The sequence below is a fragment of the Callorhinchus milii genome, unplaced genomic scaffold (genome assembly GCF_018977255.1).
Source record: "Callorhinchus milii isolate IMCB2004 unplaced genomic scaffold, IMCB_Cmil_1.0 Scaffold3, whole genome shotgun sequence".
Classification (NCBI taxonomy): Eukaryota; Metazoa; Chordata; class Chondrichthyes; order Chimaeriformes; family Callorhinchidae; genus Callorhinchus; species Callorhinchus milii.
Genome location: NW_024704744.1, coordinates 32,700,936 through 32,726,166, shown reverse-complemented (window position 1 = coordinate 32,726,166; position 25,231 = coordinate 32,700,936). Strand labels below are relative to the sequence as shown.

The following is a 25,231-nucleotide window of genomic DNA, read 5'->3' as shown; positions in this document are numbered from 1 at the left end:
GAATATCATAAACATATTTCATTGTTATGTGGACATTTCTTTTTGTGTATGGTGATATTGGTGGTTACACCAGGTATGGATTATATTATATTAACACAGAGCGATTGTGCCATTACTATGTCAGTTAAAAACTTTAAAATGAGGTGTTAGAAATAAGAAAATATTGATTATCTTACCCAAGAGCTTACTCAGACAATACTGTGGTTGCTGAGACAACTGGCTGTCCGACGACTGACTCATCATCAATCAAAGTGTCTTATCAATTGACTTTTATTGAAGGTAATTGATATAGCATCCACACAGATCAAGAATAGAATAGTTCACAATTTGTCTTAATGAAAGTCACTTTTACAATTACCCTTTTCAACTATATTCTTCAGTCTATGTGTTAGCTTTACTTGCCTTTCATTCTGCAAGATAACATAAGTGGTGATTGCTCCAGCAGAAATAAAATGTTGTGGGAATCTACATAATAATCAATTCCAGTATTTTAAATGTTGATCAATTGCTTGTTTGCAAATTCTGCATAGACACTTGGATTCTGATCACTTAGGCTATCTTCCTTCTCGTTTTGTTCAAAAATATCCTGAAGGGCATCAAAGAAGAACTCAAACCTGTTCCCTATTAGTGTCAACAATTTAGTGGATCATGAGGGCATGCTCATGCAGCAACTCCAAATGATCCTCATATGACCTCCTCTAGGTAATGTCAGAAGTAAAACTCCAGAATGATTCTTTTTGGCTAGACCATGATTGATACAGCCAAATAAAATGCCATGATTTGCCACTAAACATGCAGTGCAGTAACCAGCACCTAAAAGTATAAGTTCACATTTTGGATTTATTTCTTCTTCAGAGACATCGTTCCAAATGTTCTCACGAAGATTCTCACAATTGTCAACAATCCCCCCAAATAAAGTTGGTCATTCACTTCATTTTGCTATGTCCACATTGGCTGTCGTATTTGCCTACAAACACACTCTGAGATGTCCTTCTGACGTGAAAGGCACTATATCAAATGCAAGGATGATCAGTATTTAACAATACAATACAAAATTACAGTTGTATAGTGCCTTTCACTTTGGGAGAACATAATTTTCTCATTATTCTTTCATCAATCTTCATCAGATCATATTTATTTTAATTATGTATCATTTTAATATATATATAGGTTTGACTCAATTAACTTCCTTTTTTCATTCTTCTCACTTATTTCTACAGAGCTAAATGAATAATCTCATTATAAACAATATGTTTAGTAATCAGTTTGGCTCAGTTAGTAGCATTCTTCCCTCTAGGTCAGAAGAGACTGAGCTCCTGTCTATTTGTTGTCTGAGTTGACGTGAAAAATGCTATTTGGTGTCCTGCACAACAATCTTCTAGTCCCATGGCTGTTTGATGGGCTTTACTGTGAGTCAAAGTGCCACATTTCCCGACAAAAACAATCATTGTACTCCACAGTAATTATTTATTGGGATAACATACAATGCTATCATAATGCTATTTATTTATCTTTCTTTACTACCTCTTATTTGACATTCTTACAAAATATGCGAAAAATAAAATAAAAATCCATCTACTATATAAACTTTTTTGTGATTTTCCATGCAGGTTTTGTGAGACTTTGCAGCATGGTGATTTTCATTATTAATGATACAATTAGGAATATCAGCTATTCATATTTTTTTCATGATTTTTACCCTTTAGTTTTGCATAACTAAGGTCAGATTTTAGTCCATATATCTCAAATTTGTAAGCGAAGGTATTAAGCTACTTATAGCACAAGATGTGCAGGGAATTTTTCTAACCTGCTGCAAATTATAATCTGCTCAACCTGCAGTGATCCTCTAACAGGGTATGAAATATTCTGATGGAAAGTCATTTGGCATCATTCCAAGGCTACAGGCACTGGAAAAGATGGGGACTGACCCTGTAATTTTTACCAAACTTAAAAAGTGAAAAAGAAAGTATTTGAGGAAGTATTTATATACTGATATACATACTGACATTACGTACAATATATAGTTTGGGATATGACATGCGACTGCCAGGATGGTGATCTGGAACGACTGTGGTCTTCTTTCGCCTGGCAATTTCGTATGTTCTTATGTTCCTATTGATGCATTCATTTTTCTCCTCTTAAGTAATTGGATGTTGGGGGAAGGGGGAATGCAGAATAATGATATGTGATCACTGATGATAATTATCATGTCTAACAAAAATGTAGTCAAAGGTTATCATAGGAACAGGAGTAGGCCGTTCAGCCCCTTGAACCTGTTCTGACATTTTATAAGATCACGACTAATCTGCACGTCAACTCTAGTTACCTGCCCTTGCCCTATATCCCTTGATATGCTTACCTAACACATATCTATTCACCTCAGTCTTGAAACTTTTGAATGCATCCAGCATCCACAGCCTTTTGAGGGAGAGAGTTCCAGATTTCCACTACTCTTTGGGTAAACAACTGCCTCCTGATGTCACTCCTAAATGGCCCATCTCTAATTTTAAGATTATACCTCAGTATTCTGTATTTTTCTACCAGAGGAAATAGTTTTACCAATTTGCTAACACCTCCTAACTTTGTGTCATCTGAAAATTTTGATATAAAACTCTATTCCTTCAACCAAGTAATTTATATATATATATATGATGAAAAGTTGAGATCCCAGTAATGACCCCTGGGGAACACCACGTATCATGCCCCGCCAATCAGAGAATGTTCCTTGTATCCCTACTCTCTGTTTCCTACCTTCCAACCAATGATCAAGCCACGTCACAAGGTTATCTCCGATTCCATGCTCTTTCATTTTTGCTAATAACTTCTTATGCGGAACCTTATCAAATGTCTTCTGAAAGTCCATGTAGATGATATCTATAGACAATCTCTTATCCACCGTGTTAGTGACCTCCTCAAAAAGTTCAATTGGATTCATCAGACATGACCTACTCCTCACAAATCCATGCTGACTCTCTTTGATTAGCTCATACTTGTCCAAGTGCCCAGTCACTCTGTCCCTAATGAAAGATTACAGTAAGGTCTCCACAACTGAAGTTAAGTTGAGGGTCTGTAGTTACCTGGATTCTCCCTCCTTTCTTAAATAATAGTGACATTTGCAACTTTCCAGTCCAGAGGCACAATTCCTGAATAAAGAGAGCTTTGGAAAATCATGACAAATGCAGCTGCAATTCCCTCCTCTACTTCTTATAATACCCTGGGGTAGAATCCATCAGGTCCTGGAGATTTGTCTATCTTTAATCCCATTATTTTCTCCGTTAACATTTTTTAAATATTCAATCCATTTAGTACTTCTATTTGACTTATTTTTATGTTCTGTGGTAGACTGGTATTTTGTCCTCTTCCTCTACGGTGAAACAAAATATTACAGAAACAAAATATCTACAGAAACAAAATATTAATTCAACAAGTCTGCCATTTCCTTATTGTCCATTATAGTCTCACCTGCATCTGCCTTTGATGCAAGGATTATTATTATTATTATTATTATTATTATTCAAATGGGTCCACATTCCCCCTTACTACTCTCTTTCTCTTAATATATTTATAAACTTTTACCATTGCCCTTGCAAGTTTTTTCTCATAATCCTTTTTTGCATCTATTACTTTCTTTGTATTTCTTTGTTGCTTTGTACAGCTCTCCCAACCTGCTGGATTTCCACTTTTTCTTGCATTAGTGTAAGCTTTTCCTCGAAGAAAGGGAAATGTTTATCCCCAAATCTGGTGATAAATACTGACTGTTTTAATAGTTGACGTGATAAACTTCATTTGTGATAATATCAAATGCTGATTTTTATTTTTATCCCCAGTACTACTCTGGGACCTAGAGTTCAAACTAGTGTATACAAACCCTGTTATAACATGATCAGATATTTTATTGTAATGGGTCGTCCTATAGAGCAGCCACCAGCCAGTATCTCTGTGATGTACCATCCACATGCATACGTGCAGTGCACAAGAAATCAACAACTGTTCTCTTAAGTATTTCCGGCAGTTGCTGAATTGCCAGGAGGCCTTCTGTACCTGTCGGCTACGCACAGGAATTCACTGCTAAAGGCCAGAAGTGTACAATGCCTCCAAAACACTGCAACTTCACAATACACCCGCATTGTATATCACCAAAGTTATAGCTGGATGTGAAAATAATCAAAGGATAGATAGTAACTCACGTTTAAATGAAAATTTGAGTAGAAATACTTGACTACATATTTAAATCATAATTAAATCAGGACTTTGAACTCACCGTCTGGCTGACAGAATAGTTTTTTTTACAAAGTTATTGCTTCATACTTTACTTATAGAATTGATTGACTGCTATCTAATGCAGAAGAAGTGGACTCATTGAATCATTCAAAAAGGAAATGAACTATGGGTCTTGGCACAGAAGTAGGTAGGAGATGAAAATGATCAATTTCGATCTAGAACAAGGCTTAAACTTGAGTTGAGCTCAGAAAACTTTTCACATTGTTACACAATTCAATTTACATTTATCTAGCGCCTTTCACATCAGGGTGATGTCTTACCTCATGCCTTCTTACATCCTTGTATTGACAAATGGATTCTGTGATTTCGTGTAATTTCTATGTTATACCTTGTTAATTCAACTTCTACATTTGAATTCTGTGAATCGTTGTACTTTAATAGATTTCTACTTTTATTCAAGTGGACAAAAAATTGTAATCTATTTCTGCCTTGGCAATTGTATTGTCTGCATCTGAGAGCTTATCCGTTTCACCTTCATACGCATACATCTCCTTTCACCTTCAGCAATAGCCTTTAACTTTCTCATCGTAAGACTTAAATACAACAGAGTGAAATAATGAAACTGATGAAGCTTAAACTTTTCTTGAAGATGTAGAGACCATTCTTTCAGCAGGATCATGATCTCTCACGCTCTGCTGGCAATGTCACTGAGACCTTTTCATCCTTGGTACAAACAGCTTCACAATTATATTGTATAGCATTTCACCTAACTTGTTATTAAACAAATGTTGTTCTTTTTAAATAAATATAATTCTTAAATAGGATTTCACCTAATTGTTGTTCTTAAATATATCTGTTTGGGAATGTGTTTAGTTAATTCAGCAGACTATGATAATCTGATCTTTCTCTCTTGTTATATTCACTTTGAATTAACATAGGAACAAGTCAACCTATCAAATTTTACTGTACAACTGAGTTAAAGATTCTTGTTCCAAAGTTGTCAAGCCAAAATTTCTATCTTAAAGGCATTGAACCAGTGACTAGTGTGACTGTAAATGATTTAAAAGAGCAAGCTACTGTTATTTTTACTTTGTTTCCTATAAAGGTGCTTCCAAGGTCAAAATTGTGATTACAGCTGCTCCAGCTGAACAGAATGTACATTTCAACAAAGCAATAAGAATCATTCCTTAAGCTCTCAGACCAGTCACTAATACCTTGGCATTCTCTTCCCATTAAAATTGGAGTAAAGCCTGTAGGGAAAAATTCTACAGAATCTCAGACAACTCCAGGAAGTATTTCGTTTCACAAAGGGTATTTTATGAAGTTATTGGTTCAATGACAAATTTGTGAAAGTTAGTTTTTGGAGGCAACCCTGTAAGCACTGGTATAAAGAGTTCTGCAGCGATCTTGGCACATGTTTAAGTACTTAGGGAACTTGCAAAACTTGAGAGGAAGTTGAAAGAATATGCAACTTAATGAGCCCTTTGTGTGACATAAACCACATTAAATAAAGTTAAACTTTCTTTGAAAGAGAACTCTTATCGTTGATATAGAAAACAAAGCCAAAAGAAGTTTTATGTTAATGACATTGAATGCCATGATGGGAGAGTAAAGCGAGGTGCTAGGGCATAAAGTGATTTGTACATGAGCGTGAGGATCTTGAAATCGATCCGTTCTGCAATAGGGAGTCAGTGGTACCAGGTAAAGGGAGGATACAGAGGACAGAACACCATTACCATATTGACAGTTAAACTAACACATAACAAACTGGGCAGAGAATAAGAGGTGGCTGGCTATCATCTTAAAGAAATTCATACCGTAAGTGAAGTGATCATAGATTTCATCAGGAAGGGCAGATAGGAAAGTAATAATAATAATAAAATAATCGTTGCATTTGATATGGGATCTTATCGTGTCTTTGAGACTTCTGAAAGCTCTTCACAGAATATACTGTAAATTGAATTGACTGTATATGTTTGGGCGAAATGTGGCAGCCAATTGCACACAGCAGTGTCTCATAAATAATCATGAATTGAGTAACCAAATCATATTTATTTATTTGTTTGAAGGGATTATTACCCCCAGAAAAGCGATCCACCAATTGACTAATGACAGGTTCCTGCTTATTGCGCGTGGAGTAAGGAAACTTGCCCAAAACTTCACCTGGCCGGGAATTGAACTCAGGTCCTATCACTTGTGAGGCAAGTGCGCTAATCACTAAGCTACAGGACACCTTATTCAGCTTCAAATCCCTTCATGCCCTGGCAGCTCCCTATCTTTCTGATCTGCTTACTCCCCAACCCACTACCTGCTGCCTCTGCTTGACCAACTTGACCAGCTCCAGCCTCCTGCATGTCCCTTGTGCCCTCCGTTCCACCATCGGGGTTCGTGCTTTCAGCCACTTTACCCCGAAAGTCTGAAACACTCTTCATCTATCCTTCTGCCATTCCCCCTCCTTCCCCATCTTCAGGTCATGCCTGAAGAATTTCTTTTTCGACAGTCCCTACGGTCACCTCCCTCCAGCTTGGCATCATGCTCTGCCACTGTCAAGCACTAAGATGCTGCCCTGCGCGAGGGGCGCAATATAAACGCAAGTTGTTGGTGTTGTCATTGATTACAAACTGATTCTGGATTGAAACTGACCAAGCTCATTTCACATTGTCATCAGAAAGAGAGGCTTTGATTTCAATTTCAGAACAAAGGGCTCATTGAACTACCCAGTGTACTTCTACCTCTCCATTTGGTCTACCATAATCCACACATTCATCATGTCCAGGCTAGATTACGCCAACTCTCTAATCGCCAGACTTCCCCACTCTTCCCTTCACAAGCTACTGACTATCCAAAACTCCGCATTTCAAGATGTTTCCTGCACTTGGCATGGAGTTCTGTAGCTCAGTGGTTAGAGCACTCGCCTCACAAGCGAGAGACCTGGGTTCAAGTCTCAGGCAGACGAAACGTTGGGCAAGTTTCCTTGCTCCACTCGCTTCTGTTTACCCAGCAGTAAGTAAGAACCCTATTGTTAGTTGATTGTCAGATTGCTTTTCTGGGGATAATAACCCCTTCAAAAAATAAATAATAATAATTTGGTCACTCAATCCAAGACTGTTTGTGGGACACTGCTGTGCGCAATTGGCTGCCACGTTTCACCCACAAAATATACAGTCAATTCACTTTACAGTATATTCTGTGAAGCACTTTGAGATGTCTCGAAGACGTGATAAGACTCTATATCAAATGCAAGGATTATTATATTATTATTATTTAGGATCTGTGAGACTATCATTCCCACCCTTGGCTGGCTCTACTAATCCCCCATCACCTTCCAGATTGAGTTCAAGATCTTTGTCCCACCCTACTTCTGAGACCTCCTCAAACAACATCAACACAATGCTCTCTCTGCTCAGCGGGCACTGGTCTGCTTCGTGTCCTCCGCCCCACCCATTTCATCATTGGCAATCAGGCTTTCAACATATCTGCCCCTACATTCTGGAGCTCCATCCCAGAATCGAGTCCTTTTGATTCATTCCTTCCTTTGCCTCCTTCAAAGTCCAACTCAAGACTTTCCTCTGACTGAGCTTTCGGCCAATTAATAATAATAATCCTTGCATTTGATATAGCACCTTATCACATTCATCGAGATGTTTCAAAGTTCTTCACAGGACACACTGTGAAGTGTAGTGACTGTGCATTCTGTGGACAAAACACGGCAGCCAGTTTGCATACAGTAATGTCCCACAAACAGCCTTAAAGTGAATGACTGATTTTCCTGCCTTTGCCACATTCCCCATCCAGCTCAGGTGCAAACGCTGCTCTGTCCAGCACCTTTGGGACATCTTCCCAGGTGGGAAGGGATGATATAAATCTAATTTGTATTGTATTGCACTAAATTGAACTAGTTGTACTATCAATATTGTAAGTACAAAGGCTAGTCCATTCTATAAAGGAAATGGGTTTCCAGTTCCATAAATAATTGGAAACTGGATCCAAATGTTAAATTGATTTTCATTATTGCTCTGATTTACTGTGGGTTTTTCCATTTGAATTTCAGTTCAGTGCTTTTATCTAATATTTTTATCTAATGCAGCCGCTTAAAGAGTTGCAACAATTATTATGGCTTTTGCAGTTTGTCATTTCACTCTCTGGTGATGGACTAAAATTGCCAGTTTATAATGCAGAAGATGCCTTAAGCACCAATGTTATGCCAAAAGAATGTCCACAGTTTGGACTCAAGGACAATTAGTAATATAGCATTTTGAATTATTGCAATTATTTAACACAAAGGCTGTAATAGGAAGCAAAACAAAAATTAAATTTTGGCTAAACTTCCACCATTAGATACACTTAACAGAATGAATATGTTTTACATGGCATTACCTTTTGAAAGAACATGTCTGTGTTAATATAGTACTAATGTAGGTGACTCTTTGAATGGAGAACACTTCATATTAATCCCACATTAGATTTGACACATCCTGCTAATTCGGTTAGAATATCAGTAGCTTTCGATCTTAAGGTACCACCAAAACATATTCACCTCAATTTACTCCATGGATTGTGTTTCATATTTCAAACATTGATATTGACATTGAAACTCTCCTGGGTTTTGGATCAGAGAATGCACCTATTCACAGATTCAGTTGAGTCTGACAAGTGATTAAACTACTGACATAGTTCCCAAATTTGGGATTCTTTGCAAATTTGCTCCATATTTCTATTGTCTTCACGCAAACAGCTGCAATATCAATGTATTGTTCTTAAACTTGTTGTCTTGTTTTAAGATGAAGATGAACAAGTACACAATACAAAATATGTTAGCTTCTGATTACATTTCCATCAATTTCATTCAACCAAACAAATCTGATATATGATATTGCCTGACACTGCTCCAGCTCATCACACCCTGATAATATAACGTAACATTATTATAACATTATTGATATTTAGTTTTGACTATGTAAGTCAGGGATGGCCTGCGTGACTATTCTATGCTTGCGTAATGTGGCGAGTGGACCCCAAATTGGCCATCCCTGATGTAAGTGATCAGTGGTAAAAATCTATTGCATACTCACTCTGCTGAGGACGATCCAAGTATATACATTTTGAATTTATTTATCTCTTAATTCTCTTGTATTAGGGTACCAGATGGATATTTAGAAAGGAGGAAACACTACACAGGTATGGGGGAAAGGCAGATAAATCAAACAATTGCACTTTAAAAGTCAGCACAGATATGATGGGACAAATAGCCTTCTTCTATGATGTAAATTTCTATGGACCTTTATTAGTTGACTGGAAAATGGTATTGACAGTTGATGAATATACTACCAAGAACAGAGAAATTCCATAAATTCCATAAAGGGTGAAACCTTCGGCAAATTTCCTTACTCCACACGCCTAATAATAATCTCTCAACAAAAAAAAATAATAAATTGGTCACTTTAATCCACGACTGTTTATGGGACACTGCTGTATTCAATTGGCTGCCGCATTTTGCCCACAAATATACAGTCAATTCACTCCACAGTATATTCTTTGAAGCGCTTTGAGACGTCTAGAAGACTTGAAAAACGCTATATCAAATGCAAGGATTATTATTATAAATATCAAAGCCCTCATTACACATTAGTGCTGATAGCCTATATCATTTACAAAGTTCTAACAAATAAAATGTTTCCTATTTTATTATTTTATTATGTTTTCATTAATGTAATCTAGTCATTCTTGGAGTGAAATGCTCCCCCATGCTCGGGTCCTGACCCCTGACCGTCCAGGGCCTTGGGACGTCTTCCCGACCTGAAAGGCGCTCTATAAATGTAATTTTGTTGTTGTTATTTTTGAAAGCAATTGGATGATAGTCAAACTATCGTACATAAGGAGGTGGGGCCTTGTTTTTTCAGTGAAGTCTGAGATGCCAAATTCCAATTTAAGAAAAAAAATTCTCCTAAATGAAAGTTCACAGATTTTGATGGGTGAGCATACCTTAACCTTGTTAATTTACAAACCAATAGAGAATTAAATGCAATCACGTGCCAAGGTCAGCAAATTCATGAATGATCAGAGAATCACTCTTCTCTTCTGGATTTCCATACATTGGGTTAAAACCAGCCTGAGAATGTAATTAATTACAGAATTATCAAATTGACTTCAATTTCTAACTAATATAATCAGCTTTTAGCTGATAGAACATGTGCAGCACATATCACAGTGACCAGTGTCTATCATAACTGACTTTCAATTAGTTACATACAACATACTCCCAGTGCTTAAATTAATTGGTTTTAAATTGAAAGAGCACCAAAGATTCTAATTGACTTGTCCTTCCTGAGTTTAACCTAAATCCCCCAAGCTGAAAGTTCTCTTCTTCAAAGGAAGGTTTAACAATTTAGTTTTTAATTGTCGAACAAATAATTTGTTCACCTTTCCTGACACTAAAGACTATAGGGTTTTTTTGTGAATACTTTATACCACAGCTGTGTGGTCTTGGGATCTCTGTGGTAGAGATTTTAATTTTAAAGGACCATTTTGGAGCACTGTGGGCTGACTGCAGCAGCCAATAAAAGGCAACCTTTAAAATGTTAAGGTTAACAGTTCATTCGGTCATCCTTACAGATTTTAATGCTATTCAAGACTTAACCGCATTAGGGGCTTTGCAGTAACTTGAAATTAATTGGTGCTTTTCACCTTGATGAAAATTTTCCAGTTGAGCAATCACTCTGCACTGGAGACTGAATAATCATTAATATCATCTTTTAAAAATAAGTAAGTAAAATTCTTACAAAAAGTAATATCGTCAAGTGAAGCAAGTCTCCGTGGAGCTGAACTGCACCCAAGGTGACTTGGTTGACAATGGAATGTCAGAATCAAGCCAACCCTCTGTGGTGGGCTGAATAGTCCAATTCCTGAGCCAAGTAGGTCCACAGTACTCCAAAGCACTATCGATCACAGCCCATCCAGCCTGGCTCATTAACAGGACTTGGAAGGACAGACCAGTCACTGGGGGCAGGGACTCTTTCCACTCAGTTCCCATTAACTTGCAAACCAAAGCCATAATGGGTAGGATGGTCCTAGCTGGAGAAGCAGTGGGAAAGCTTGCCAGAAAGTGCTTTCAATGGCAAGCTAGTCTTTACCTGGTTAGACTCCTGCAGTACACCAATGCATACTCTGACATCCCCAAAGCTTGGCTTTTGTCAAACTGTGCCCAATTCTGTCTGAAATTGGGTAAGCAGGATGTATCCCTTCAGGAAGAGAGTGTGAAAAATGTTTTACATTTGTCACTTTGAATCACAGAATGTTCCTATCTAGAAACAGACAGTGTGGCCCATCTCTGGTTATTTTTTGCCACATTATTATTCTGGAGGGAAGGTTAGTTCTCTTCAATACAATTAAAGAGAATTATGTTTAAATAAGTTTTGAAAATAGAGGGAGAAAAGGGCTGCCACGAGAGAACTCTAGAGGATGGGGCGGAGGGGGGAATGGCTGAAAGATCAAGCTGCTAATGACAGAGTGGAGTAGGTGGGGGCATGAAGCAGATAATAATAATAATAATAATAATCCTTGCATTTGATATAGCGCTTTTCATGTCAGGATGACATCCCAAAGCGCTTCACAGAACACACTGTAAAGTGAATTGACTGTATATTTGTGGGCGAACGCGGCAGCCAATTGCGCACAGCAATGTCCCACAAACAGTCGTAGATTGAAAATGATCAATTTATTATTGTTTTTGGTTTTGGAGGGATTATTATTAGGCGTGTGGAGTAAGGAAACTTGCCCAAGGTTTCGCCCTGCCTGGAATTGAACTCAGGTCTCTCGCTTGCAAAGCGAGTGCTCTAACCACTGAGCTACAGGACTCCACAGATGTTGATGGAGCAGAGGGAAAGGCTGGGTGAGTAGGGTGGGAGGAAATCACAGAGGTGTGATGGTAATGTGGAGGCGTTTGAAGGTTAAGGATGAGGATCCACTGGTGGATAGGGAATCAGTGGAGCTGGGTAAGGATGGGGAAATGGAGATGTGGAGCCTGGCACAGGAGAGGATACAAGTGGTCTCTGGAAGTAACAAAGTATGCATGAGGGTTTATGGTTTTGGGGTTGAGGTAGTGACCAAGGCGGGTGATGATGCAGAGATTTAAAAAGAAACAGACAGAGCCCAGGCAAATGATTTAGAGAGTTGATCAAAACAATAAGGTTCCTCACGGGTTCCATGAGATAAAGTGAGTTGCCAGAGAGGTCAATATGGTCAGTGTCTGAGATGAGGAGGTACTGACAGGAGCCAAGCAAGAGAGGTTCAGTTTTGTCAACACTGAGTTGGAAAAAGGTAAGGCTCATCAAAGACTTGATGTCTGAAAGCCAGTCTGTCAGAACAGCACTGATCCTGGAGTCAGAAAGATAGAATTGAGTGTCATCAGCACACATTTGGGAGGAGATCCCATGCTTGTAGATTGTGTCAACAAGGAGAAGCATGTAGAAGGTTATGACTTTACATTTAGGTCTGATTATCCTTAACAATAATGATATTTTCTTCACTATGAATCCTTCATCCAACATGTACAAAAATCCTTTTCATACTTATGTCTAAATAGCCAGCATTCTCCCTGTACATTTTTGCGATAAAAATATTTCTCCACAAAATATTAGTTCAAGGTGATTTAAAATATCCTTTTTTTTACTTTAGAATAAGCACTGTGTAATACTACAGTGACGAAGATTAGTTTTATTCATTTTTACGGTAGGACTTTTTTTAATGTGAAGAAATATCAGTGTCGATTTTGTCCACTTCGCTCAGTGACTAAAATGGCCAGAAGAGGTCGCTCTGGTAACCAAAAACTCCCTGCGGGCTCTTACTGACAGTTTCACTTTGTAGGAATGGAGATAGATAACAGGTCATAATAATAATAATAATAATAATCCTTGCATTTGATATAGCGCTTTTCACATCTTCTAGACGTCTCAAAGCGCTTCACAGAATAGAGTGTAAAGTGAATGTTTGTGGGCGAAATGCGGCAGCCAATTGCGCACAGCAGTGTTCCACAAACAGTCGTGGATTGAAATGACCAATTTATTATTGGGTTTTTTTTTCTTGAGGGATTATTATTAGGCGTGTGGAGTAAGGAAACTTGCCCAAGGTTTCGCCCTGCTGAGAATCAAACCCAGATCTCTCGTTTGCAAAGCGAGTGCTCTAACCACTGAGCTACAGGACTCCACAAAGCAGATACTACTATATACACAAAACTACACACCCTAAAGCCTGGGAACATATCTTAACTTAAGAAGATGCCAGATGCAAACGAGCATTTGCACTATGAAATGACTTCAATGAGAACTGTTGTCCAGGTATATGTTTTAGGAAATAGGTGTTTGCAAAAGGTGATTTGTCTATGACACCAATACAATTATTGATCTAAGTATCGACGAAACTGATCCGGTTACACATACAGTAACTGTCTCCAGACCTCCCCACCCCATCCATTCTGCACAATTGGGTCTAGGGAAGATGGAGAGGGTGGGAGGAGATACAGGACATTCATTCTGTCAACTAAAACAAAGCGTTAGGAAATATAAGCATTTTAAAACGCTGTATATATCAAAATGCCAATGCGAATCAATTGCAGCTGATACATTTGAGATGGAAAGGAATTAACAATTATTTTAATCGTACTAATGGGTCAACTGGGAATTGTAAAACTTTTGCAATAGATAAGTTAATAATTGATTGGAGAGTCCGGAGTTCCGGTTGATGTAGTCAGAATCTTCAGCGTAATGCTTCACTGTGCTATCAATTCAGAGTAAAGGAAGGACAAATGCAAATCCTCTTTACTGTGTATTGGACAGAGTGGTCATGGTAAAGTCATTGCTTGAATGGTACTTGTACAGGAGAGGCACAAAGCGTCTAAGCAAATGTGCTTCCAGATTTAAAACCCACATGAATGTGAATCGCCTTTCTTAATGTTATTATTGTAATGTCCATGTTGCAGTCCATCATGGTTGTATAACTGAGTCTGAATTTTGGAGTTACATGGAGTTGATTCATGGAAAAAAACTCGATTTATATCCCTCGCTGCAATATAAAACCAGCATGAGTGACCCCCCCCACACACCTCCCCCACCCCCAAAGTACAATGTTGTACTTTTGCCATTTTAAAAGACTCGTTCAATGTCAGTTTCCAGCTAAAGTACATCTAATGCATTTAATGGGTACAGCAATGAGGTTGTGTTGCCGGTTGAATTGCCCAATGTACAAAACGCCCCTTGTTCTTTGGCGCAGAAAAGGTCACATGGAGAGTCTGTGTTATTTGGTTATTGTTTGAAAAATGTGGTTTTAATCATTTCCACTCCAGATTTCTACTACTAGATTTCTCATTCAATCCTAATGTAATACATTGCAGTGAGTTATTGATGGCAGCGCCTCGGTCATTGATCCTGAGATCATCAGCAAGATCAGGACACAGCCTTCTTGAGGATCAGAGATTCGTATTTCGCGCAGTTTGTCTCCCGGAACAGTGATCAACAGTGACCGAAATGGAACAGTAATAACTATTGCGATGACACCAATTCCAACTGTAGCAGCAAAGCTCTGATTTCCAGAGAGCTGGTGACACATTGCACTCTCTCTCTCTATCTCTGTCTCTATCTCTCTCTATATCTCTCTCTCACTCTATCCGAAGCATCAGCTGGTGGATAGCTCTGCACAGTAAATGATTGCAGGGTATCTATTTCCCAAACCAACTGTGATCCCCGACGCCGTGACCTGTTCGGCCGAGAGAGGCAATACATAACAAGAGAACAAGTTATTAAAGCCATAAGTCTGGCAAACAGGGGCTTGAACATGGTTTGGCGTTCCGGCGGCTCATCACAACCGGCGGCGGTGTGTTTTTGTGGCAGCACCGGCACCGTCTCCAATAACCGCTTGCGACTGACTGGTGTGTTCAGGGGGAGGCGGGTGGTGTTGAAAGCGACAGGAACTCTCTTCCAGCATTTCTCAATCAGCTGTTTGGGGGGGGAGGAGGGGGGAGGAGGGGGATCGTGGCCCAAATCTGCAAAGTGGGAAATAAATAAATCGTCAAAACAGCATCAAGAACAGCGGGAGGTGGTGGGGAGGGGGGGGCAGTGCAGCAGCAGCAGAGAGAGAGAGATAGTGAGAGAGATGGAGGGAGGGATGGAGAGGGAGAGAGGGATGGAGAGGGATCCTCAGTTTTCTGCTGAGTGAAGTGTGGAGCGTGGATCACATCTGCTCAGTTACACACCAGCACATCCGCCTCGTGTGGATACACACAGACACACACAGACAGACCAGAGTTTGCACTGTCTGTCTTGTCTGTCTGTCTGTCTGTCTCTCCTCCCCTCTCCCTCCCCTCCCCTGGTTGCTCAGTGTCACTGTGCAGGCTGAGCCGGTGTGTGCGGTGCTGATAGTGTTGGTTGGCACAGTGATGGTGAGGAGGAGGAGGAGGAGGAGCGCGGGCTGCCCTCGCACGGCGGCCACTCGCCGCGGCTGCTGCTGCTGAGACAAGTCGGGGCGCAACTCGGTGCGTGGCTCAGCCCAGTACAGCACAACACAGCCCAACACAGCACAGCCCTGCACAGCCCAACACAGTACAGTCCAACACAGTACAGCCCTGCACAGCCCAACACAGTACAGCCCTGCACAGCCCAACACAGCCCTGCACAGCCCAGCCCTGCCCTGCCCAGCCCAGCCCAGGTGCTCACAGGACTCGGCAATCAGGCGGCGCCAACCGGGCGAGGGGGGTGGGGAAATCACAGGGTCCCGGGCTGCACCTGTGCCGGGGGCAGCCAAATCCGTCCATCCGCCAGCCAGAGCCCCAGCCAGAGAGAGCCAGAGCCCCAGCCAGAGAGAGCCAGAGCCCCAGCTACAGCCAGAGAGAGCCAGAGCCCCAGCTACAGCTACAGCCAGAGAGAGCCAGAGCCCCAGCCAGAGAGAGCCAGAGCCCCAGCCAGAGAGAGCCAGAGCCCCAGCTACAGCTACAGCCAGAGAGAGCCAGAGCCCCAGCCAGAGCTACAGCTACAGCCAGAGCCCCAGCCAGAGAGAGCCACAGCTACAGCCACAGCCACAGCCGGAGTGAGCCCCAGACATCCTCCCATTGCAAACCACCCGCAACCATGGGCTGCTGCAGCGGCAGATGTACCCTCATATTCGTCTGCAGCCTCCAGCTAGTAAGTGAGACCCTCAAACTTTTTCTTCTTCTTTGATTTAAATGTCTTTATTTTATGTTTAATTAAGTAGGTTTTTGTGTATGTGTGTGTGTGTGTGTTTCTGCTGTTTGAACCAAAATCTGGTCCCGGCGTTTTGGTCAGTTTCACAATCGTACGGTCAGACTTGGCTATAATGTTTTGCTGTAACCCACGCACTGTAACTGCAATGCGATGTGCAAACACTCTGGTAAATACTGGGCAAAAAAAATACCAAGTGCGAGTCTTTCATTATTTAAGAGCGGTGTGTATAAGGATGTGTGTGTGTGTATATATATGCACACACACACACACACACACACGCTGGCGCAGTACAGCAACAGATGCACCTCTCGGTGTGGGTGTATCTCAGGCGACCCCGGCGGACTGAAGACTGGAAACTTTTCGCTGGGGTTTCCGTGTGTTGCGTGTGGGGGTGAACGCAGTGCTGTTGGCTTTGATGTGGATTTGCTACGCAAGTTGTGGATGGTTGCTGGAAGGGAAGGGTCTGCGGATTACGGATACCTCTGCAATTCCGAAAGCGCCTCCGATTTGGAGTCGCAGCTCCTGACCGGTTCGGTACATGTGTGAAGTCTGCCTTTGTTCATGTGTTAAGATAAACTGAAATGCCACTCGCCTACTACACAGCATCTTGTGCATCTTTGTGTACAATGTTCAGGATGCACACACTTGGTCCTTTTAACTGCACACTGTGATTCCCCAGTTATCGGTATAAATAGTTTAACTCGCGTCATTTAAATTGGCACAAGTTAATCCCTTTGAACGTCAAAGTGTTCAGAGATGTGTTTCAATGTACAGTGGTTATTTTTTGTATACTATCAGCGGTAGACAAGAGAAATATTCATCGGGTGCTGTTTCTCATTCGGAGCGCCTCTGTGTTTTACAGGTGGTTCAGATACAGTACTTGTTCGACTTTTCATCTTTCTTCAGTTGAATCGTGTAGAAAGTAAACTGATAATTCTTACAAGTTCAAAGTGATGCTTTGCATTCTCCAGCCATGGTTTATTGCCAGCCTTACAAACCAGAAAAAAGTTTCAGTGGTGCAATGTTTTCAATTGGAATGATCCAGTGGTGAGGATATTGTCTGACAGGCACTCTACCTTCTTTACATGTATCTGCTTGTGTGAATAATAGTGCTAAACAGTGTTTTATTATCCTCTACATGTATTGTACGATATAACTGTATGGAAGCAAGCTGAAAAATTAATCCAGAAAGTTTCAATACTGGTTTGATTTTTGATTTTGAGCAACTGCGAGTTACATAGTCAAACCTAAAGTGATGCTGTGGATCAGCACTTACCATATATAGCATATTTTACTTTCAATGGGAAACAATATTTGTTAGAGTCCCACAGGGCTGGGTAACATCTTTGCTTCTGGGTCTAAAACTAGGTAAATTAGGTCATTGGCAGCGGTGTCTTTCGAAGTGTAATTGAGCAATGAACCAAAATGCAATGTCTGTATATGGCCTTGCCCCTGAGCAAAATGTATTGGAATATGTCAGTCTTTTGTCCTCTGCACTTTGGTAGAATAGAAGCATTATTCATATGAGGCTGCTGAAGGTCTTTTTTTAAATGTAACTTTAAGCTTTAATTCATCCATTACTAACATGGACCACAAATGTTCTACAAACAAACAACGTAATGAAAAATATCTACCTTTAAAACCTTTTGGTGTAAATAGACTCTTGATAGTTAACAGACTCGATAAGGAGCCTTGCTCTGCAAATAAGCATTTATGAACATGTGTATAGAGAGAGGTTCATTGTAAGTGCTGAATGAAGCTGGCCTTGTCGGAAGGTAATACTCAAAATAAAATGGTAAATAAATAATAAACACAATTCTTCTAATGTTATTTCTCATCGTGGTTTGTAATTTGGGCAACATTGGTTACACCTCAGTTACATTTAATAGATTTATGTGAAAAAATATAACTGCATTGATTTGGACATTATTGAACAATCTATTGGGCCTTGGTAACTCCAAATTAGGATTCTGCCATTAATATTTAAAAAGATCATTAATATTAAGACTTTTTTCCTGAATTTTGTTTAACGTGACACTATCAGATTTTTTTTACTGTTAATTTTCATTACTTATTTTAATTAAAAATCCAAACAGCCTCATTCAATTGTGAGAAATAAGGAAGTGAGAGGTTGTTATGCGATACATTTGAGAAGTTTGGATACATGTTTGCAAGCTACAGTTGAAGTGATGAAAAGTTGCTAGCTAACATGCAAAAAGAGCAATTCTATTGTTTGTATCCCTTATAATATCAACAATCATCAGTTGCCCACTACACTTGACAAAGAACTGCAACAGCCTTCTGGCATACAGAGGAGAATTCTGTTCTGAAATATTTGTCAACGTGGAGTTTTGCACAATTTCTGTTTTCTGTCTCTTTGCCATCCAGAGTCTGTACAAAGTTTATTATTAATCACCTTTTCAAAGTCAGCTGTCTCTCCATGATTAACTTGGGGATGCTGTATGCTTCTTTACATTGATGTACTTTGTTAGTGGGTGCAAATTGCTTCATTTGTAAACGGTGTGTGAGTCAGAGCCCAATGCATGTTATATGTAGATTTTATGTCATGTTTTAAATCACGTGCATGATTTAATATCTCCATCCCTTTTAGGCAGGTTTTTTGTATCATTGTTCCACTTCATTATCCTTGGCTCAAAAAGGTCTCGCTTCAAAGTATGAACAATGAAAATAGTGGAGGATGTGCCTGCAAGATTGATGGTGAAATTGCAACTGTCTAGCTCTGTTGAGCTTTCCCGTGTTGGTACTTGCATGCCTTAGTATTTAATATAATAAAGATTTTGATGTACCAAAAATAAGAGATTTATTTGGAGTCTAGGAATGTTCTTAACCTCACATTAAATGAGGCTACAAGTAGAATATTTGTAATAACTTGCAGACTATCTTTAGTATAGTTATTCACAATATATATCTGTAGAGCATATTTCTTCATAGAAGATGGTAAAATCAAATAGTTTTTGTGCAGAGGATTTATAGGTGAAGCATGCTAACCATTTCTAATAGCTGTCCCCATTGCAATTCTATCAAAACGTAATACATTTTGCCATCAACCCTTGCAGGGGCCCTTCCACCACATTGACTGATAAGTTTTTGTTCTCAGACGTATGGTAATTAAGTGACTTCATTTGTAAATGGAATCTCAAGATCAAGAAGAATCCACCCACCACGAGGAACATAGTCATTAGTTGTTTGCAAATTATCTGGGTATCTTCACATAAGAAAAATGGGAAGTAAATCAAAGTGCTTCATACAGGCTTCTCTTCGACCGTGCCTTCAGCTCCCCTCTCGACTGTCTACCCCCTCCTCGCTCCCTCCCTTCCCTCCCCTCACCCTGACCATTTCCCCCCTTCTCGGGTCCCAACCCAACTGTCCAGCGCCTTGGGACGTCCTCCCGACGTGAAAGGCGCTCTATAAATGCAATCTTGTTGTTGTTGTTGATAGAGGGCAGAACCCTAAATTGCAAGAATCCATGGAAATAAAGAAGGCCGGTTCAGCCAGTCAATGACATTTTGATTAGTATTTCTGTCTGTTAGTTCTCTCCCATCCTAAAATATGGTAATCCTCAAATTCTCAGCTTCCAAGTACAACATATCAATCCAGATTTTGTTGTTTAAAAATTCTGCAGATCCAGTATTCACTGCACTAGATGGCAATGTGTTCCACATTAATTCCTTCAAGCTTTGTTTAACCAGCGAGTTTTCAATATTTTTTCTTGAATAAAGTTCATGCTAATTGAATTCCTTGGTCTAATCACAATTCATTTCGTAAAAGAATTCACTGGAATCCACTATCAAACATTTATCATTTCAAAACATTAAAATAATGTCCCTCATTCTTTGTTTCTTAGGAAAGTTTACTTAACCTATTTTAGTAACATGGTTTATAAGGCCCTGCTTTTGACATAAACACCATTTCCTTACTCAAATGATGACTAGTGGTGTGTTTTCTTCCTTCTGACAGTGTCACTGAAATAGTGTAATTTCTTTGTCTTAGATTGTATCCTTACCCCAGCAATCTGAGTAATTTATGAAAGAAATGCCTATTGTGAAACACTCTTCTGATGAAGCAGAAAGCATCAACATATTTAAGCTGAAATTCAATGCATATGTGAGGGTGAAGGGAATAGAGTGCTATGGGAGTGAAGGCTTTTGTGGAATATAAATACGGGCACTGCCTAGTTGGGCCGAATGACCTGTACTAATCTATGTAATGTGATTCTGTGTAAGAAAATGTTTCAGGAAAAAAAATACCTTAACTGAAGCAGACTTTTCTCATTCAGATTACAATAACCTCCTGATATACCGTCACTCCAAGAGAAAAGTGACTATATCTGGGGTGACTGTAGTCGTGAGTCATCCGGGTCCAATAGCACTGCACTGAGGACCTACATCAGCGCGCACTGCCCCTGCACAGAGCGAGCAGCTGTCAATGTGACAGAGTGGCCAAGCCCACCGTAACTCTCAGTTAATTTGTTAAAACTCGCTTAAGTTAAGTAAAATATAAGTTTATGTATAGGCATATGTATCTATAAAAAAAAACTTTTTTGTTAATTTTGCACATTTTGACAAAGTGAATCATTGAGATAATCCAGCACAGTCTAAAATTTCTACTCTCAGAGATCTTGGTACAACAGTCAAAACAGCTATCACGTGGCTGGTTGAGGGTGAGGGCAATCTTTTCTCACAATACCAGGCCATTCATTGCAAGACCTCGCTGAGCGGTCCAGCGCAGCTGGCAGAGTGGAGAAAGTGAGTTGATTTCGATGATATATCCAATATTTTACTTACTAGAATGTAAAGAATGTAACTTTCTGCATTATAAGTGGAGTGCTGAAATAAAGGCCAGAGGGTCCCTCATTCATTATTATTTTGCATGGGAAGCGGCTGAGATATTGACAGCATGACGATATGAAACGTGTGATGATATAAACCAGGGCCTTATTATCAGGAGTTCACTTTATTGTGTTTTGGGAACTGGAGGTGAAGTGCATTACATCATTCAGTAAAGCCCACGAGAAACATGTCTGGCTGAAATTCAATGGACTCATCATGACTCATGGATTAATTACATATAAGGCATTCTATCCCCTGGAAAAAAAGTTATTTTCTTCCATTAGTAACAGTTAGAGAATTCAAGATCAAATTATTTTAGTAAAGCTACATAACATTCATGCTTTTAGTAAATGCATGCATTTTATTTAGTTGATTACTAATAGACAATATTGTTGCATGTTGCTTGGGAATAATAATAATAATAATTACTGGACTTAAATGGTGAATTGTTACATATTCTACTAAAATTGTGTGTCAGCCTGGCTGAATTAGTAGCACTCTCACCTCTAAGACAGAAGGTTGTGGGTTCAAGCCTCAAGTCGGGATTTTGAACTCACAGTCAGTGCTGGGGAGAGCACTGCGTTGGTGGAGGTGGTTCGGTTGAGACATTAAAACTGAGGTTTCCATCTGCTTGTTCAGGTAAAAGTTAAAGATACCATGGCACACAACATTTCAAAAAGGAAGAAAAATAATCTAAATCAAAGACCTGTGTCATGTTTATGCATGAAGTTCAGTGTAGTTCCTTGAACCAATTTGTCTATGGTAACCATACTGCCTTTCTTGTGCATTTGAAATAAAGAGGCTGGGAAATGTATTTCTGAGGGTTGTCTTTATAATATTCCTATTTGTTTACATTTATTGACCAATTCTGTGATTTAGTTTAGCAATTTGATTTAATGTTATGTTTGATGCATTTCCAAAATTTGATTTTAGTGTCAGCAGCAATAGAAAATCACAATGTCCAAACAAGTCCCATGAAAAACTAGCTTCTTATTGCTCTAGGTGCCATAACCAATGTATACATAAAACATACAAGTGCATGTTCAGAATAGATTGGACATATTTTGTTTAGTGATGATGTAAATTAATCTACCTAGAGAGGGGATGAACAAATAAGTAAAATTGCATGTTTCACCCTACATCGTAGAGGATAAATGAAATGACTTCAAGGAAAAGCAGTTCACACTTTCTTGATGATTTTCTTTCACTTTAAAAGAGAACTGAACATACACTTGTTTAAGAATCAGATTGAGAATTCTGAGAATAATTACTTAATGTTGTACCTAACAAATTGTTCCTGTGCTATCAGTACAGTGGTTGAACAACGTATCAATTCAGCTGCCTGAATGAATAATGTAACTTATACAACTAGACTAATATTTTGAAGTTTTGCTTTATTGCCTTTGGGAATTGGGAAAATACTCAAAGAGAATTATCTTCTTAGTGTTTTTTCCTCAGATTCATTGCCTCCTTCAGAAGATTTAATGACTGAGTAGGTGGGGCTAACTGTATAAAGCCTATCTCGTGAACATGCTTGATGTAGCAAGTGGCCTTTACTTAATGTTGCACACACACATTTTGTCTGACTCCTAAATCCAACTTAAATACTGTGAGTTTATCGTCTAAGATATTGCATTCAATTGTTACATGCCAAGTTGGCAGATATTGACTTTCATACTAATCCTATTGGTGTGTATGGATTTCCTTTAATTGCATAGTACACTTCAATATAGAAAAACTATTGAATAAATACAAAGTTACACAATAAAATCACACATACATTCCTGATTAGAATCTAAATTTACAAAGGGACTTGAATATGCTAAGATGTAAAAGGATTTTTTTTTCTGTACAACTGTAATTGATGAGTTGTCCTTTCAAAGACCAAGTTGTCTCATTGTCCTTTTGCTGATGCATGGAAACTTCACGCTAACAATAATATGGTTTTAAATATGAATAGTACTGGAGCAGCATTAGCTATTGTTAATTGGTTTATTTTCCCAATTGCTGGAACTTGCCACATTGCCACAGTACACAGTACACCACACAAGTTTAAGAGAGTACAGATTTAGGGTTGCAAAGGACAATTTTAGGACAGCCACCAGGAAGTATTTCTTTACCCATTAACGATGGGAACAGGATACCATCAATACCAACGATGGGAACAGTCTGCTGATGTCCTGTCAGCTTGTTTGACGGATATCAAGGCCAGGATGAGCACAAATATCCTGCAGCTGAATGTCGGCAAGACGGAAGCCATATTCTTTGGCTCCCGTCAATTCTCTCCTGCGGGTGTGAACTCCTCAACCTCCCCTGGCTCCCCCTCAGACTCACCGAACCCGTGCATAACTTAGGCTTCAGCCTCAGCTTTCTTTTCTACCACGCATCTGTTCCGTGACCAGTACCGCTTTTTCCCACCTCCGTTACATTGACCATCCATACGTCACAACCGACGGAGCTGAAGCTCGCCCATGCCTTTGTCACTTCCCAGCTGGACTATTCCAATGTCCTACTAGCTGGTCTCCCCAGCTCCACCATACACAAAATCCAATTAATTCAAAACTCCACAACCTGGATACTCACCCATACAAAACTCCGTACCCCATCACACCAGTCCGAGACAGGTTTTGTTGGCTCCCAATTACCTAATGGATTGATTTCGAGTTTGCAAATCACTCAATGCCCTCGCACCACCCTACCTATCTGACCTTCTTGCCCCCTACTCCACCATCGGCTGCCTTCATTCAGCTGGCTCTGGCCTCCTATTTGTCCCTTGTGCCTTCTGTTCCATCATCGTTGGCCGTGCCTTCAGCCACTATGCCCTGAAACTTTGGAACTCCCTCCCTCAATCCCCTGCCATGACTTCTTCCTCTCCACCTTCAAATCCTGCTTAAAGACCTTCCTTTTTGATCATGTTTATGGTCACCTCCCCACTCCCTCTTCCCCTGGCTCATTGTCAGACTCTGCCACTGTGAAGCACTCCAGGAAACTATCCTGTGTGAAGGGCACTATAATAATAAATGCAAGTTGCAAGTGATGTGGTTATTACCATGAAAGGATAGTTGAGGCAAGAACATTTTTTAAAAAATTGAAGGTTAGTTGGGTGGTTACTTGGGAAGGATGAAATGAGATCAAATGGGCAAACCTCTCTTTTGAATTTGCCCAATAGATGTGCAGTGCCATAAGAAATTTTCTTTTTTCACTGGTATAGTATGCTCAAAAAACAAATCTTGAAAGATTGAAGTTATCAGTAGCAAGTGTTAATTAAATAATGCTTGCATTTAATAATCTTTGTTTATGGTACAGTGTCTTTAACATCAGGAGGATGCCTCAAAGCGCTTAACAAGATATTCTGTCAAATGCAATAACTGTATTTGCGCAAATTCGGCATTCCAGTCGCACACAGTAATGTCCTATCGACATAAATCAAAAACAAATAAGATAACATTTTTCATTTGACAGTAATGAAAAGTAAGTAAATTCCCTGACTTAAACATGATGGTAATATTTTGCAGTTTTGCAATGTATCCAATTCCTGGCTAGCCCACGATTGGCACAGTCCACTGACTGGGTTTGCTTTGAATATCTCTTGATTTTTACTTCACTGATGTGGTTAAAAAGTGTAAAAAAAGATTGCTCCCAATCTGTAAAATTGTTAAGCATGTGGTAAACCATGCCAACCAGCATACATATGCTCTGTGAGCATGCCTTTTCTGACATCAGTGTCCTTTTCACTTTCCTTGCTGCTCTCCATGCAGGATTATCCTTTAAAGAAAGGAGGCATTTAAAAGTTAATGATGTGGAGCATATAATGGAATAAGCATTTTGCCCTGAATGTATTCCTCCCTTCAATTCCAATTTTTTATGTTTTGCTATGATGGAGTTTTGTGCTCATTGAGGTGAGGAATGGTAATAAGTAGAGTCTGACACTTT

The 25,231-nt window shown here is 39.6% G+C and overlaps 1 protein-coding gene across 1 annotated transcript in view; it reads left to right on the top strand.

Annotated features, from left to right (window-relative positions):
• Positions 1-16,334: 16,334 nt before the first annotated feature.
• Positions 16,335-25,231, top strand: part of nkain2 (sodium/potassium transporting ATPase interacting 2) — a 389,880-nt gene continuing 380,983 nt past the window's right edge. Inside the window, exon 1 of the mRNA XM_007899276.2 lies at positions 16,335-16,388. Coding sequence (XP_007897467.1) covers positions 16,335-16,388 — 54 coding nt within the window. The remainder of the gene's footprint in view (positions 16,389-25,231) is intronic.